Source organism: Talpa occidentalis, unplaced genomic scaffold (assembly GCF_014898055.3).
Source record: "Talpa occidentalis isolate TD23 unplaced genomic scaffold, MPIMG_talOcc4v2.1 talOcc4.14, whole genome shotgun sequence".
Taxonomy (NCBI): domain Eukaryota; kingdom Metazoa; phylum Chordata; class Mammalia; order Eulipotyphla; family Talpidae; genus Talpa; species Talpa occidentalis.
The window spans coordinates 88,604,172-88,618,039 of NW_023601433.1; the positions used below are offsets into that span (position 1 = coordinate 88,604,172).

The window sequence follows — 13,868 nt, forward strand, 5'->3', positions numbered from 1 at the left end:
TTGTTTCTTTGTCTTCCACACAACACCCAGTGTTTGCTTGATTTTGTCCTCGAGCTGACTTATTTTGCTTATTTCCCCTTAAATTCCATCCCTGTTGTCGCAAATCAGCCACTCTCTGACATGTGGACTTTCAGTTTGTCCTCAATTTTTCATCCAGATTTGGTGAAGACAACAGCCATTCACATCATCACAATTTGGGGGCCCTGCTTTCATTATTTTTTCGAGTCTCAGGTTGAGTGAAGCATAGGAAACACAAGGTAGCGTGTGCAGTTTGAAGAGTGAGTGTCTAGGTGTCCCTAGATTCCCCCGGTGACTTCTCATGGCCGAACCGGTGCCTGCCCGTGCTAAACATTTCTTTGCTTTCCTTTCTGTTCCTCCACCATGCGCTACTCTGAGAGTCCGCCTGCATCTGGCTGCTGTAGAGACCCTGCAGCTGGCCTGGGCTGGACTGGCCGGAGCAGACACATCTGCACAGCGTGCTCACAGGCTGCGCGGCGCCTGCAGAGGCCGTGCTCACGCCTTCCCGGCCCTGTTGAGAATGTTGGGATATGGCCACATGTCTGCTTTTCCCCAGGGCGGGAGCAGAGGTGGGAGAGCTGAACTTTGGGGACATCACTTGGGGTGCATTGGCATCCACCCAATTTCCACAGCCCCTTAGGCGGACGGGGAGGATTGAGGCAACCACACCATGGAAACCAGAGAACTCTTCAAGCAACCGTTTGGCTGATAAACCCAGGGAACTTGGCCTTCACCGGCCTTTCTGCTGTGTGCTGGGTAGAGCCAGGAGCCCTGGCGATGGAGACAGACCTCTCCATTCTTCGGTTCTTCTCCCCTTTCTCCTTGGGCTGACTTCTGTCTCCTTTGTTTATGACTTGGAGAAAATTGTTTTTCTGCTAAAACGTGTTCCCATCTGGTCCCGGCTGCCCATCTAATGCAGCAACATCGTCTCTTGGATTACCTTGCCAAGGCAGTGCAGATTTACATACTCGTAGGGTCCTCCACCTTTCCACCCCAGCCCAGGCCATCCCCACAGCCCACGTCCGTGTTCGCAGTGTTTCTGTGACTCATGTGCACTCCACCCCACTCCCAAGCCCAGCCTCCCACTTCCATTATTCCCCGGGACACCTAGAATAGTCCTTTCAAAATGTATGTCCCATGACTCCCCTGGTCAAACCTTCCCACATGGCTTTTCATCACACTTTGAATAAAATCCAGTCCTTACCCAGCAGATGGCAGCTACCCTTTGTCTATGCCAAGCTGCCTCAGGACCTTTGCGCTTGATATGCCAGCTGTCTGGAAGCTTCTTCCCAAAGATCAACACTGGGCTGGATGCCTCACTTCCTTTGGGTGGATCCTCTACTCTTCTCCCCAACCCCCCCCAGCCCCTTCACCATCTTGTGAACCCTGGGTCACAGCAGTGGTGGTGGAGGGGGTCTCGGTTGGGGCGCTGACCCTCTTTGTTATTACCGATGGTGGGTAGTCACGCCAAGTATGTGGGTGATGAACACCTCAAAGCAAAAAAAAAAAAAAAAAAAAAGCCCATTCAAGCAAAGCACAAGGGAGTGAACTTTGTGGCTGTTTCAGTGTTTGGCAGAAAGTGACGACAACTAATCCCAGTTGCTTAAGCCCTGAGACAGTTGCTGTTTATTCACCATCTTCTTTCTATTTATTTATTTATTTATTATTTTATTTATTATTATTTTTTTTATGGAGGCATGTTTTATTTATTTGTTTGTTTGTTTTTTTGTTTATACATGCACTGGGTACAGTCAGAAGCGCGGGAGGGCGAGAGAATTCACCAGAGCCAGAGCGGGGAGCAGAGCAGGCAGAAGGACCGAAGGACACTGCTGAGGGGAGCAGCGGGCGGCAGGAGAGGTCTGCGTGCCATGTGGGACCCTCCTCCGGTGGCCGGGGAGCAGCCGGGGATCGAACCGGCGCCGCAGAGGCTGCGGGCAGCTTCGCAACCCAGCGCTCAACCGCTGCGCCACCGGGGAGGCCCTATTTATTTATTTTTTTATTCACCATCTTCTTGATCAAGAATGGCCCCCAGCTTTGCTCCCATTTTTAACGGGGAGCATGATCTTGAATCTCTACCTCCCCATTTTTTGATCTCATGAGGGATACGGGGCAGCCATGAAAGGGGAAGGGCTCCTCCCAAGTCATGTATGTGTCTGGGGGTGAGGACAAAGTGCCCAGTTATTTGGGTCGAAACTGGGTTCCCTTGGGTTCCCCTGCAGGTGCTGAGTGTGTGTGGGGGGTGGGCCAGCTGCAGGTGTGAGGGGTGTCTCAGACGGCCGCCAGGATGGGAGCCTAACCCCATCCCTGAGCTATGAGGGCCGGTCACCCCCTGATGAGGTCTGGGTGCCTGTGTCCTGTGCTGGCTGGACCCAGGTTGTCCACTGGGTCCCCCGGCCTGCCCACGGCAGGCGGGAATCTCACCGGGCCTTCCTGAGTGAGCGCGGAACCGGTGGGTGTCTCCTGAGCTCCTCCTCTGGGTCAGGCACTGGAGACCCTGCGGGGACAACCAGCCCTTCACTCCGGTGCATTCTGCATCCCCGCGTGGTGAACCCATCCGAGATGCACCTCCTGGGCAGCGGCGGGGGAGACTCCCACAAGCCCTGCACCCCACAGCTGGGTGGAGGTCGAGGGAGGGGTGTTCTCAGAAGCGTGTTTGGGAGCAGGCACCCTGTTTCAAGCTGGAACCCCTGCGGTGACGGGGGGCTGGTGGGGTTGTCAGAATACGCGAGGAGGAGGCCCTCGGGGAGTCCCTGCGGGTCACTGCTCCCTGAAGGCTGCTCTTCAACTGGCAGCCGGGGGTTTCCGTTACAACGGGATCGAAACGCAGCCCTTCCGCTCAAAAACCCTTCCCTGACCTCGGGTCACCCCGTCAGGGCGTCTGCAGTGGGCCCCGGGCCCGGCCCGGCCTCCCGCCGTCTCTGGGCCGCCCCGTCCCGTCCCGCAGTCACGGCAGAGGCCGCCCCGGCCCGCACCCCCCCCAGCACCCGCCCCCCCAGCACCCGCCGTCCCGCGGCCGGGGCCCCTCCCCCGCCCTGTGGCCCCCACGTCCCCTCACTTCACGGGGTCTCCCCACACGCCATTTGGACGGAACCCCTCGCGCAGCGCCCCCACCCCCCTCCCCCGCTCGACCCCCGACGCCGGCGCCGCCACGCGAGGGGAACAAGGCGCGGTGGGGGCGCCGCCGCGCTGAGCCGGGGCCACGGGTGCGTCTCCCGCGCAGGGGCCGGCCCGCGGGGTACCCCGGGCGCGCGGGGGACGCCCGCAGGCGGGGCCGATGCGCGGGGAATGAAAGAGGCGCGGGCGGTTGGCGCCCCGGGCGCGCGGGCGGGGGCGCGGGGCGGGGGGCGGGCGCGGGGGCGGGGGGGCGGGGCGGGGGGGCGGGCGCGGGCGGGGGGCGGGGCGGGGCGCGGGGGCCGGGGCGGGGCCGGGGCGGGGCGCGGCCGGTGTCCCGCCGGAGGCCGCCCCGCCGGGCTCAGTCGCGCGCACCCCGCCGCGCCGCCGCCCGCCCTCCGCGCCCCGGACCCCGCGCCCGCGCCCGGCCGCCCGCCCCGCCGCCTCCCGCGCCCGCCCCGCCCGCCGCAGCCATGTCGGAGCCGCCGCGGGAGGAGATCCTGGGCAGCCGGGCGATGTGGGAGCCGGACAGCAAGAGGCGCGCGCAGATGGACCGCTTCAGGGCCGCCGTGGGCGCCGCCTGCGGCCTGGCGCTGGGTGAGTGCGCCCCCCGCGCCCCCCGCGTCCCCGCGCCCCCCGCGCCCCCGCGCCCCCCGCGCCCCCGCGCCCCCCGCGCCTCCCGCGCCCCCCGCGCCCCCGCGTCCCCGCGCCCCCCGCGCCCCGCGCCCCCCGCGTCCCCGCGCCCCGCGCCCTCCCGGGCGGGGCCCCGCCGTTCTCTGCGGGGCCGCGTCCGCGGCTGGGCCGGCCGCGCGGGGGGCGGCGCCTCGTCTCCCCCCAGGCCCCGGCCTCCTCCCGCGCCTCCCGCGCCTCCCGCGCACGTGGGGGCCCCTCGGCCCCGGGGCCGGCGGATCCTGCGCCGGGCGCTCTGCCGGGGGGCGGCTGCCCCTGGGCGTCCCACCCCGGACTCCGCCAGCCCGGGCGCCGGCCGCCCCCCCGCGGGCCCCGCAGCCGGCGGGATGGCCAGGCGGAGGCGGCCCCTGCCGGCCACTCGGCTCCCGGCAGAGCCCGCGCTCCCTCGGCCGCCCGAGCAGCCGGGCGGGGCGGGCGGGCAGGAGGGACCCCCTCGGAGCAGCGCTCCCGGCCTTCCCCGCCCCTCCCCGCTGTCCAGCTGGGCCCCACCCCTGCAAGGGCTGTCCACGCGGGCCCTGCCTCCCCTCAGCCCGCGCGGGCACAGGCGCCGGGAGCTGGGGCGCGTCCCGCCGCCAGTCGCCAGCCGTGGGGACCTGAGTCATCTGCCCCTCCTGCCCCCCCTGCCCCTCCTGCCCCTCCTGCCCCCCCTGCCCCCCTGCCCTGCCAGCACCTCCGCGCTTCCTCTTCCCCGCACGCGGCTGGTTTTCCTGCTTCCTGCTTCCCGCCGCCCCGTCGCCAGCGCCGGTGCCAGCCGCGGGCACGGTCCGTCCTGCTCACAACGGCCCCTGCTGGGCCGCGGATGGCAGGCGGTGCCGCCTGGCCGCCTCCAGGCCTGCGCACATGGGGGGTCCCCTCCCGGCCGCCCGCCCCCGCACTAGGGCGTGAGCCCCCAGAGGCAGGTGCCTGCAGTGACAGGTAGAGCCAGGTGAGCTGACTGTGTTGGTGAGGGACAGGCTTGTCCCCCAGGAAGAGGCAGCCCGGACTCCATTCTTCTGGGGCCCCGCCTGGGTCTCCGCCCCCTGCCCCTCAGCAGGTGCTAATCTCGCCCCATGCTCTGCGGGATGCTTCCTCATCGCACCGCCCTGCCAGGTGGGCGAGACCTGGATTTCCAACCGGCTCCGCGACTGAGCAGTTGTGTGCCCAGGAGGAGCTCTCTGATCCGCCTCCGTGTCTTCCTCTGGAAAATGGGCACCGTGAGAGGGCCCTTGTGGTTGGTGTGAGGGCACAGAGGGGGGCCCGGCACGCCCCTGCCCCTGCGAGTGTGTGGGTGATCCCCAGCCAGGGCTGGGAGCCTACGCACACCCCTGCACCCACCCCTGCACCCCTCAAGGCTGGCGGGCTGTGACCCTCCAGCCAGACTGGACCTGCAGAAGGGGTTGGGCAGCTCCGGCTGGGGCACAGCCGAGGACGAGCAGGACCTCCTACTTCTTGTGAAAACCCAGGGCCCCGTGAGGCTGGGTCCCCGAGGCCGCCTCGGCTGGTGGGGGCTCCTCCCTGAGGCTGCGGGCAGCGAGAGCTTGGGTTTTGCCTTTGCCGCGCCTGGTGGTGAGCCCCCCTCTCCCCAGGCCTGGCCCTGGAGGTTTCGGGCTCTGCTCCGGGCGCTGTCCTCCCCTGGACCGCGCTCCTCCCGGCCTCTCTGAGCACGGGGTTCGGGGGTTCGGGCTTGTGCCCCGCCCCACCCCGCCTGGCGCCTTCTTGCTGCTCAGCGAGCTCGCCCTCCGCTGGTGTTTCCTGCACCCCGCGCTGGGTGCCTCCGGCTCCCCCGCCGCCTCAGCCTTGCTCCAGCCCTGGTGGTGGGTGGGTTGAGGGTCCCCAGCCCGGGCCTCTCCTTGAGCCCATCTCCCTGGAGCAGCGTTCTGCGGTTCAGGAGGCGCAGGGCCGAGGAGGCCGAGCGGCCAGAGCCAGGGTTGGCTTGACCATGTCCCTGCTTCTGGCAGACTCACCCGAGGGCTCCACACGCCCTCCCGGGCCCTGCAGCCGGGGTCCTCTGGGCCCACGCTGCCCTGGAGAGCCGGCAGCTCCCCGCGGCGTGACGCAGCGAGTGCGCTGTGGGCCTCCCTGTGTGCGAGCCGCCGGGCTGTTCGCCCACTTAGACGGCTGGGCCTGTCCTCGGATAGCTCAAGTTGAGTTTGGGGGGAGCCTGTGCAAGACCTGCACGTCAGCTCTGGGCCCGCCCAGCCCTCTCTGACCGCAGGGCCCCCGATGCTGTTTCTAAGGGTTGACGATAAGCTCTCGGGCTGGGGTTTGGGGGTGGAGGCGGGTTGGAATCCTCGCTGGTGGGGGGGGTTGTGAGGTGGACAGCAGGGCTTGCGGGCTCAGACCCCTGCAGGCCCGGCAGGCGCCCGACATTAGTGGCAGTTAGCCCTTGGTGACCGCCGCCCTTCTCCGGGCCCTGGCCTGGCCCTTTGCCTGCAGCAGCTAGTGTCGTCCTGCCTTTGTCCCCACGCGCGGCCTCGGGAGATGCTCACGTCTGCCTCCACGTTGTGGCTGTGAGTGGTGGACGGCGGCGGGCTTCTGGGGCCCGTGTTCTTGCCTCCTGTGGGCGGCGGCTGGGCGGGCCTAGGGCCGAGGGTGTACCCTGACGTCCTCACAGCGAAGGCATGGTCTGATGAAGCTTCTCAGGACGTGGCCTTGCCTGGCCAGTACGCCCAGGACTCAGGCTCACGGTGACTGTGAACCCTCAGCGCTGCTTGGTCCACGAGGGTCCCACACTGGGCGAGGCTTAGCCGGGCGGTGGTGGCTTGGGGTCCGTCCCGAGCCACCGTCTCCACGGGCCTTCAGGAGTCCTCTTGCTGTGGAACCTGCCAGAACAACGAGGCGGGAGCAGTAGTGTCTCACCACCTCTGGGGTCCCGAGGGTCACTGCGTCACATCCTGGCCCTCACTGGCCACCGTGGCCAGATGCTCTCTTAGGAGAAACCAGGGATCCCCCAAAATTGACTATAAAGCTGTGACTTTAGTGTTATAGCTAGTTCAGTCTCTCTTTTTTTTAAAGATTTATTTATTTATACAAGCACTGGGCACAGTCAGAGGTGTGGGGGGTGAGAGAATTCACCAGAGACAGAGTGGGGAGCAGAACAGGCAGATGGACTGAAGCACACTGCTGAGGGGAGCAGTGGGGAGACAGGAGAGGTCTGTCGCGCCATGTGGGCATCTCCCTGGCCGGCCGGGAATCGAACCCACGCTGCAGAGGCTGCAGACAGCTTCACTGCGCTGCGCCCAACCCGCTGTGCCACCGGGGGAGGCCCTAGTTCAGTCTCTTTATGGACAACCTGCAGCCAGCCGCGCCTGTGGGGGCGAGGACGGGCCTGGGGCACAGAGGCCTGGAAAACCCCTGATCCACGACTTGGCCGAATGGCCAGCAGCGAGACTGGTTCTGCACACAGCTGGCCTGTCCAGCTCTGGCCTCGTGGGCCCTGATGATGGGAGGACGCAATTGTGACCCCAGGGTCCTGCTGGGTGCACAGCCCCCCAGGGTGCTGCTGCTGGGCACTTGACCCTGAGTCTTTGGGGCGCCCAGGTTCTGAGCTCGGTCCGTCTGGTGTGCCCTCTGGGGGAGCTCCGGGGCTTTGCAGCTTCTGAGGGCCGGGGTGGTTGAAAAAAAAAAAAAAATGCTGTGGGAGAGAGAAGAGCTCCAGGCCTGTTTGTCCCGCGTGTGGGGCTGCTCCCTGGAAGGCCCGGGCCAGGGCTGCCCTCCTCCTTGGGAGGCCGGGACTGTCCCTCCCCGACCTGACGGCTCTGTCACATGTTCCTGCCCCGTGACACACGCGGAAACTGAGGCCCAGAGAGGCAAATGGGCCTGCTGAGGCCCCGAAGCAAGGGTCCCGTCTCCCAGACGCCTGCCGCTGCCTGTTCCCATATTCGGGTCTGCGGCCCCTTCTCTCTGGAGGGGCCCCAGGGCCATGACCACAGCTGGCCTCCTCCCGGCCACTCCCCCCACCTCATTCAGGCAGCCTCCCTGCCACGGTCCTGCTCCCTCCCATGTTCTGGATCCCCAGGGGCCTGACCCCGGCAGCCCCCATCCGCAGCCCCCATCCGCTCTCCGGGTCCTGAGTCCAGCGTGACTGGGGGCAGGGCTGGGGACAAGGAGGACGAGGCAGGCTTCAGGTGGTCGGCGGCAGCGAGAGAATTCCGCTCGGCTGTCGCCGGTGCTGGCTCCGTTCCTGGTGTCACGCTCGGTCACCTCCCCGGCGGTCAGCTCCCCGGCGCTCACGTCCCCGGCGCTCACCTCCCTGGCGCTCACCTCCCCTGCGGTCACCTCCCTGGCGCTCACCTTCCCTGGCACTCACCTCCCTGGCGGCCACCTCCCTGGCACTCACCTCACTCTCCTCCAGTGGTCAGCTCCCTGGCGCTCACCTTCCCTGGGGCGGCCAGCTCCCTGCCCTGCCTCTCGCCCCCGCATGCACAGATGTGCTGGGAAGGCGTCAGGTCAGCGCCTCTTTGCCTTCGTTCCTTCCGGGGACCGTGGTGGGGGCTCGCTGGCTGACCATGAGGCCCTCCCCGGGGCCCGGTTGTGCTGGGGCAGATCCATCTGTTATGGAGCTGCCGGATGCCTTCTGGGCTTTTCTAAGCCAGGGGCCATTTTGCTTTGTTTTCAGAAAACTACGACGACTTGTACCAGTGGTCGGTGGAGTCCTACTCTGACTTCTGGGCGGAGTTCTGGAAATTCAGCGGGATCGTCTTCTCGCGCATGTATGACGAGGTGAGCGCAGGCCTTGCTTCTGTGTTACCTTTTGTTTTGTAGGTTATGTTCCCAAAGGACATGTTAATTTTGGGGGGCCTGAATCGTATTTCCTTTTAAAACCTACGCCAGCGGGGATAAGGCGTTAGATTCGTGGGCGACCCTGTGGCCGGGCCCGCCTGCACGCCCTGTCCTGGGAGCCGGAGTGGCCCTGAAGAGCGAGGCTCTGTTTCTATTTTGTTTAAAAAAATGTTTAATTTGCTGCCTTAACCGTGTTAAAGTGTGCTGTGCAGCGATGTTATTAGGAGCATTCACGTTGTTGTTCTTTAAATCCTTGGCTGCTTAATTATTTTTTTCACCATGATTTTCGAGAACGTTCAATTCCTGCTGCAAATCACGCAATACCCGGGGAGAGGGCGTCCTGTCATTCAGAGTGTCACTGAGCGTGTGTTTGGTTTGCTTAGGGGGTGCACCGTGGGGAAGGGCCATCTTTACGCACTTGGAAGAGAAGACCAGGCTTCAGTCCCTGATGGGGGCCGGTCAGGCTTCCGGGCCTTGGTGGAGGGGCCCTGGGAGGGGGGCACAGCTCCGACTCCTGGTTCTCATGGGTGCTGGGGGCCTGGATATGGGCAGGTGCCACGTTGGTCTTATTTATTTTCTATCCTCCACCTCTGTCATAAAGCAGGTGCTCAGTAAATATTTGCTGAGAGTCCATTCGTGGGGATGGTGTTTTCCCTTGCCAATAACTCGTTTCATTATTTTTAGCTTTATTGAGGAACAGCTGACAGTATTTAAAGTGCACATGCGATGGTATGATGGACCTAGACCCCGGGCATGACCCCGAGATCAGGGTGGTGGGAGAGTTAAGATAACCAAGACAGGGTCTCGCTGGTGGCGCAGGGGTTAAATCTCAGCCCTATGAAGCTGTCCACAGCCACAGCAGCACGAGTTCAGTCCCTGCCAGGGAGCTGCCCACATGGTGCAGCAGACCTCTCCTGTCTCCCAGCTGCTCCCCTCAGCGGTGTGTTTGGGTCCATCTGCCTGTTCTGCTCCCCACTCTGTCTCTGGTGGATCCTCTCCCCCCCCCCCCCCCGTACCTCTGGCCTGCAGCCCAGCTCTTGTATGCATAAATAATGAAATAAATCTTTTTTTAAAAAAAGATAACCAAGACCGCGGTCGTTAACTTCTTCTTCCTATTGCAGTGAGACGCTTTCGCTCGACTGGCAGCAGCTTCCTGCCGGCGTGCAGTCCGGCTTGCTAACCACGGGGCGTTCATTTCTGCTCTTACTTTCCAGCCTCAGGCTAGTTTGGTGTCGGCCTGCGAGGAAGGAGCCCCGGTCAGGGCGTCAGTGACTTGGGGGGCGGGCCGCCACTGACCGCCCCTGCATGGCCCCCGCGCGTGTGCGTGACTTGCTGCCTTCTCTCTAGGTGGTGGACCTGTCGAAAGGGATCGCGGATGTCCCCGAGTGGTTCAAAGGCAGCCGTCTCAACTACGCGGAAAACCTCCTTCGGCACAAGGACAACGACAAAGTGGCCCTTTATGTTGCAAGTGAGTCCCGGGAAGTGGCCTTTTCCTCTCTGAGTGTTCCAGAAGCTGCTTGCATGAGTGCGGGCTGGTGTCTGGAGAGGCCCTCAGGACCCGTGAAGTGTGATTTTCAAGTGAATTTGGGGGGCCTTTTTTCTTCCCTTTTTAATGTGGTGGAACGCACACGATGGTGAACTTACACCCTGTGCTTACGAGTGCACAGTTCAGGGTGCTGCCTGGCCATCTCTAGAACCCTTTCATCTGCAGCACGGAGCTCTGTGCTCACTCACCACTAACCACCAGCTCCCTCTCCCCCTCCGGCCCCGGGTAAGCTCCTTTCCGATAATGTCTCTGTAAGTCTGAATGTGTTGGCTCTTCCATGCGAGTGGGGTCACACGGCATTTGTCCTTTGGTTACGGGCCTCAGCATCCCGTCCTTGCGCTGCTCACTCACTGTAACGTCCTCCAGGTTCAGCCATGTTGCACCTGTGCCAGAATAACTTAAAAAGGTCTTCCTTTTCAAGTCTGCATAATATTCCACCGGGTGGTGGAATAGTTTCTTTATCTGTTTCTTATCTAAAGACAATTTTCTTTATCTGTCCATGGGTTGCTTCCACCTCTGGCCTGTTGTGAATAATGCCGCTGTGCAGAGGGCTCTGTGAGATCCTGCTTTGGATTCTTTGGGATACGTAGCCTGAGTGGGATCATTGGATCATAGGGTGATTCTGAGTTTAGTTTTTTGAGGAACCTTCATATTGTTTCTTGTAATGGTGGCTCTTGGCACCTGTCCAGTGCAATTAAGAATTCTATTGAGTTTTTATTATTTCTGGAAAGGGGTGGAGACAGTCACATGGTCATGTTTTATGGATGAAATTGAGACGCCCAATAGTAAATAGCTAGCTCAGGGCCACTTGGAAAATTAACAGTAGAACGCCAGCTAGAATCTCTTTCCATGGGCTTCTAGAATCAAGTTTAAAGAACATTTCAGTGTATGTACCAAGCAGGCTCCGGAGTTGTTGGCAGAAGTGAAATGTTTGAAATAAACCAGAAGTTTTCCTGGTAAGGAGGTACAGTGGTTGAGTCCCCGGTCAGATGAGGTTTTGTCACCAGTAGCATTGAGTTTACCTGGTGGTGTGAGGGTTCGAGCCTTTCTCACACGTCAGCCAGGGGGTCGCACGACGGCCCTGTGGGTGCTCAAGTTTCTTCTCCCATTTCAGACACCACATGTTCTGTCCTGTGGCGGGGGGCGGTTGCTTAGGACCGAAGACAGCACTTTCTGGAGTCTAGTGTCTTCATGGCTCAAAGCTCCGGTTTTGGGTGGGGCTGGGATCCCACAGTCTCAGTGGCTGGGGGGTGTGGGGTGGTTGGCCCCAGCCTTTGTGAACAGGTCCCTGCTGCCCTTCTCCCTGCCTGTGCCCGTGCCCCCCCCCCCCATACCCCGGCCTCCGCTGTCATTCCCATGGGACCGGCACCCCTGCCTCTGCTGACCCGGGTCTTCACACCGAGCCGGTATTTTAGCCAGAAGTGGGGTCATCATGGTGTACAGGCAGAGCCTGGAATAGGAGTAAATGCCACCGGGTGAGGACTTGAAGTCTGAGTTCTAGCCCCGTGCTCAGGGGCTGTGTGAGCTCGGGCAAGGCCCTGGATCTCTTTGGGTCAGTTTCTGCCTCTTAAAATGGAGATGATGATAGAGGAGATGATGGCGCCTGCGTTGGGGTTGTTTTAGGGTTACGCGAGGGAATACGTGTGTAGGGTTAGCTAGAACCTTACAACAGCCCTTGGCACGGGCACACACGCCTGGTTCTGCAGCTGCGATCCTGTGCAGCTTTTAAAGTCACGGCGGCCGGCCCCACTGCGACCTTGGAGCCTGTCTTCTGGGGCACCCAGGCTTGTGTCTGTCTCTAGGCCCGCCTGCTTCTGCCGCGCGCTCCTGGCTGAGAGCCGCGGCTTGTCCTGTTTGGTTGGCCCTCCAGGATGTTTCCCTCCCTTTTCTGTTTCTTAGCCTGATGCAGGGTAGGCCAGTGAGGAGTTAGCCTCGGGATGGTGCACCAGGCCCATGTCCACTCCATGGCTCTCCTGGCTCTTGGAGGGGACATTGGCATGTCCTCCCACCCACCACCCACCCATCATTCACCTGTCCACCCACCGGCCATCTACCTTCCTCCCCGTTCAGCCGGCCATTCAGTCTCCTTCCCTCCTCCCTTCTTGCCTCCCCCCTTTCCGTCCAGCCATCTACCCACCTGTCCGTCCACCACCCAGCCCCCCAGGTCTGCAGTAAGATCCCCCCTAGTGCAAGGCCACAGTTGCACAGCGTTGACCAGAGTGGACAAGGTTCCTGTTTTCAGGTGCTGGCCTGCCAGTGGGGTCAACAGGAACAGGGAAGTACATGTAATAAAATTCCCGATTGTGCCAAGTGCTGGAAGAGCAAATATACCACCGGGCACGGGGCCGGTGTGGGGTGCAGGCCTGGTTTTCGTGGGGCTGCTGGGAACGGCCAGTGTGGAGAGGGAGGGGCCCTGAGCAGATCTCAAATAAGGTGAGGGGGTCATGCAGAGGTGGGAGGAGGGCATTCCAGGCAGAGGGAGCACTGAGAGCTGCGGCCATCCTGGGAGGCCCGGGAGCAGCTGAGAAGGGTGGGAGATGCGGGGAGTCAGGGCGGGAGATTCGGGGTGGTGGGGCAGAGGCCTGGAATGCTGGAGTGTGTGAACAACTCCAGAGGGCGTGGCCGCCCCGCAGGATCCCAGCAAGGGGGCAGGGTGTCTGGCCGCCAGAGGGAAGGACTTAGGGGTGTGCTGGGCACCCATCCCTGGGGCTTCTCCAGCCTTGGCGGGGACGGCTTGTGTGCGGGATTATGGGGCTCGAGGAGGTCCCCCTAAGCTGCGCCTGCTTTAGGCTAGACCATCACGTTGAGTCCTGGCTTTATCAGAGAGATGAATGAGAGCTGGCCGGGGTCTCGTCGAATCCCTCCAGAATGGTAGGACTTGATCCACAGCATTCCAGCCCCGCTGTGTAGACGAGGCCCGGCCGTACCCGACCCTGGTCACGCAGCGCCGCGGGAGGCCAGGGAGCCTCGGGGGGCGGGGGGGGCGCTTGCTTTCTTCCGTGGGGACATATTTCATAGAACATTAACATTTGCCCCGTCAAGCGAACAATCCAGTAGTTTCCGGCACATTCACAAGGCTGTGCCACCACCATCCCTAGTTCCAGAACATCCTCATCACTCTCGAATGAAATTCCCTGCCCAGCCCAGTCACTCCTCAGGCCCCAGCCCCAGGCCCCCATCTGCTTCCCCCTCCAGGGCTCCTGGGCTCCGTGGCTGGTCTTCAGGCCCCCTGACGCCTCACAGGTGCTGGGGCGTCCTCCCTTCTGAGGTCTGCACGACTGTGGGGCCTGCTCACGGCGGTGATCCCAGACTCCCGGGCACCAGCCTTGCCGGGACGCCAGCCCCTTGGCATCTGTTGTGATCTGAAGCACTGGGATGGCGGGTGTCTCTGCTGTCTCCTCCCCCCGTCAGGGGCAGTAGCCCTGGTGGCGGTGGCTGCCAGCCTGTCCTGGCTGGCGAGGTTCGTGCTGGACCTTGGGCTCCTCTCTCTCCCTCTCTCTCCCTCTCTCTCCCCCTCGCTCTCCCGCACACTGACAGGTGCCAGCTGGCTGAAGCCTTTCCTCGCCCGGCTCCGAGTGTGGCCTCTCTCTCCTCCCCGCCCTGCCGCCCCTTTCCTTTTAAATATTTGAGTTTCTTTTGGTGACGACGCTGCCCCTGCTCGCGCTGGCGGGGGCGTGAGCGCCTCCCTCGCTGGCCGGCGACGGTGCGGGGACCTCTCACGAGTGGGCCTGTTCTCCGCGTG

The 13,868-nt window shown here is 62.7% G+C and overlaps 1 protein-coding gene across 2 annotated transcripts in view; it reads left to right on the forward strand.

Annotated features, from left to right (window-relative positions):
* The first annotated feature begins 3,591 nt into the window (after positions 1-3,591).
* Positions 3,592-13,868, forward strand: part of AACS (acetoacetyl-CoA synthetase) — a 32,417-nt gene continuing 22,140 nt past the window's right edge. For both annotated transcript variants that reach the window (XM_037511325.2, XM_037511324.2), the window contains exons 1-3: positions 3,592-3,726; positions 8,417-8,520; positions 9,928-10,048. In XM_037511325.2, the coding sequence (XP_037367222.1) occupies positions 3,603-3,726; positions 8,417-8,520; positions 9,928-10,048 (349 nt within the window). In that variant the 5' untranslated portion in view covers positions 3,592-3,602. The remainder of the gene's footprint in view (positions 3,727-8,416; positions 8,521-9,927; positions 10,049-13,868) is intronic.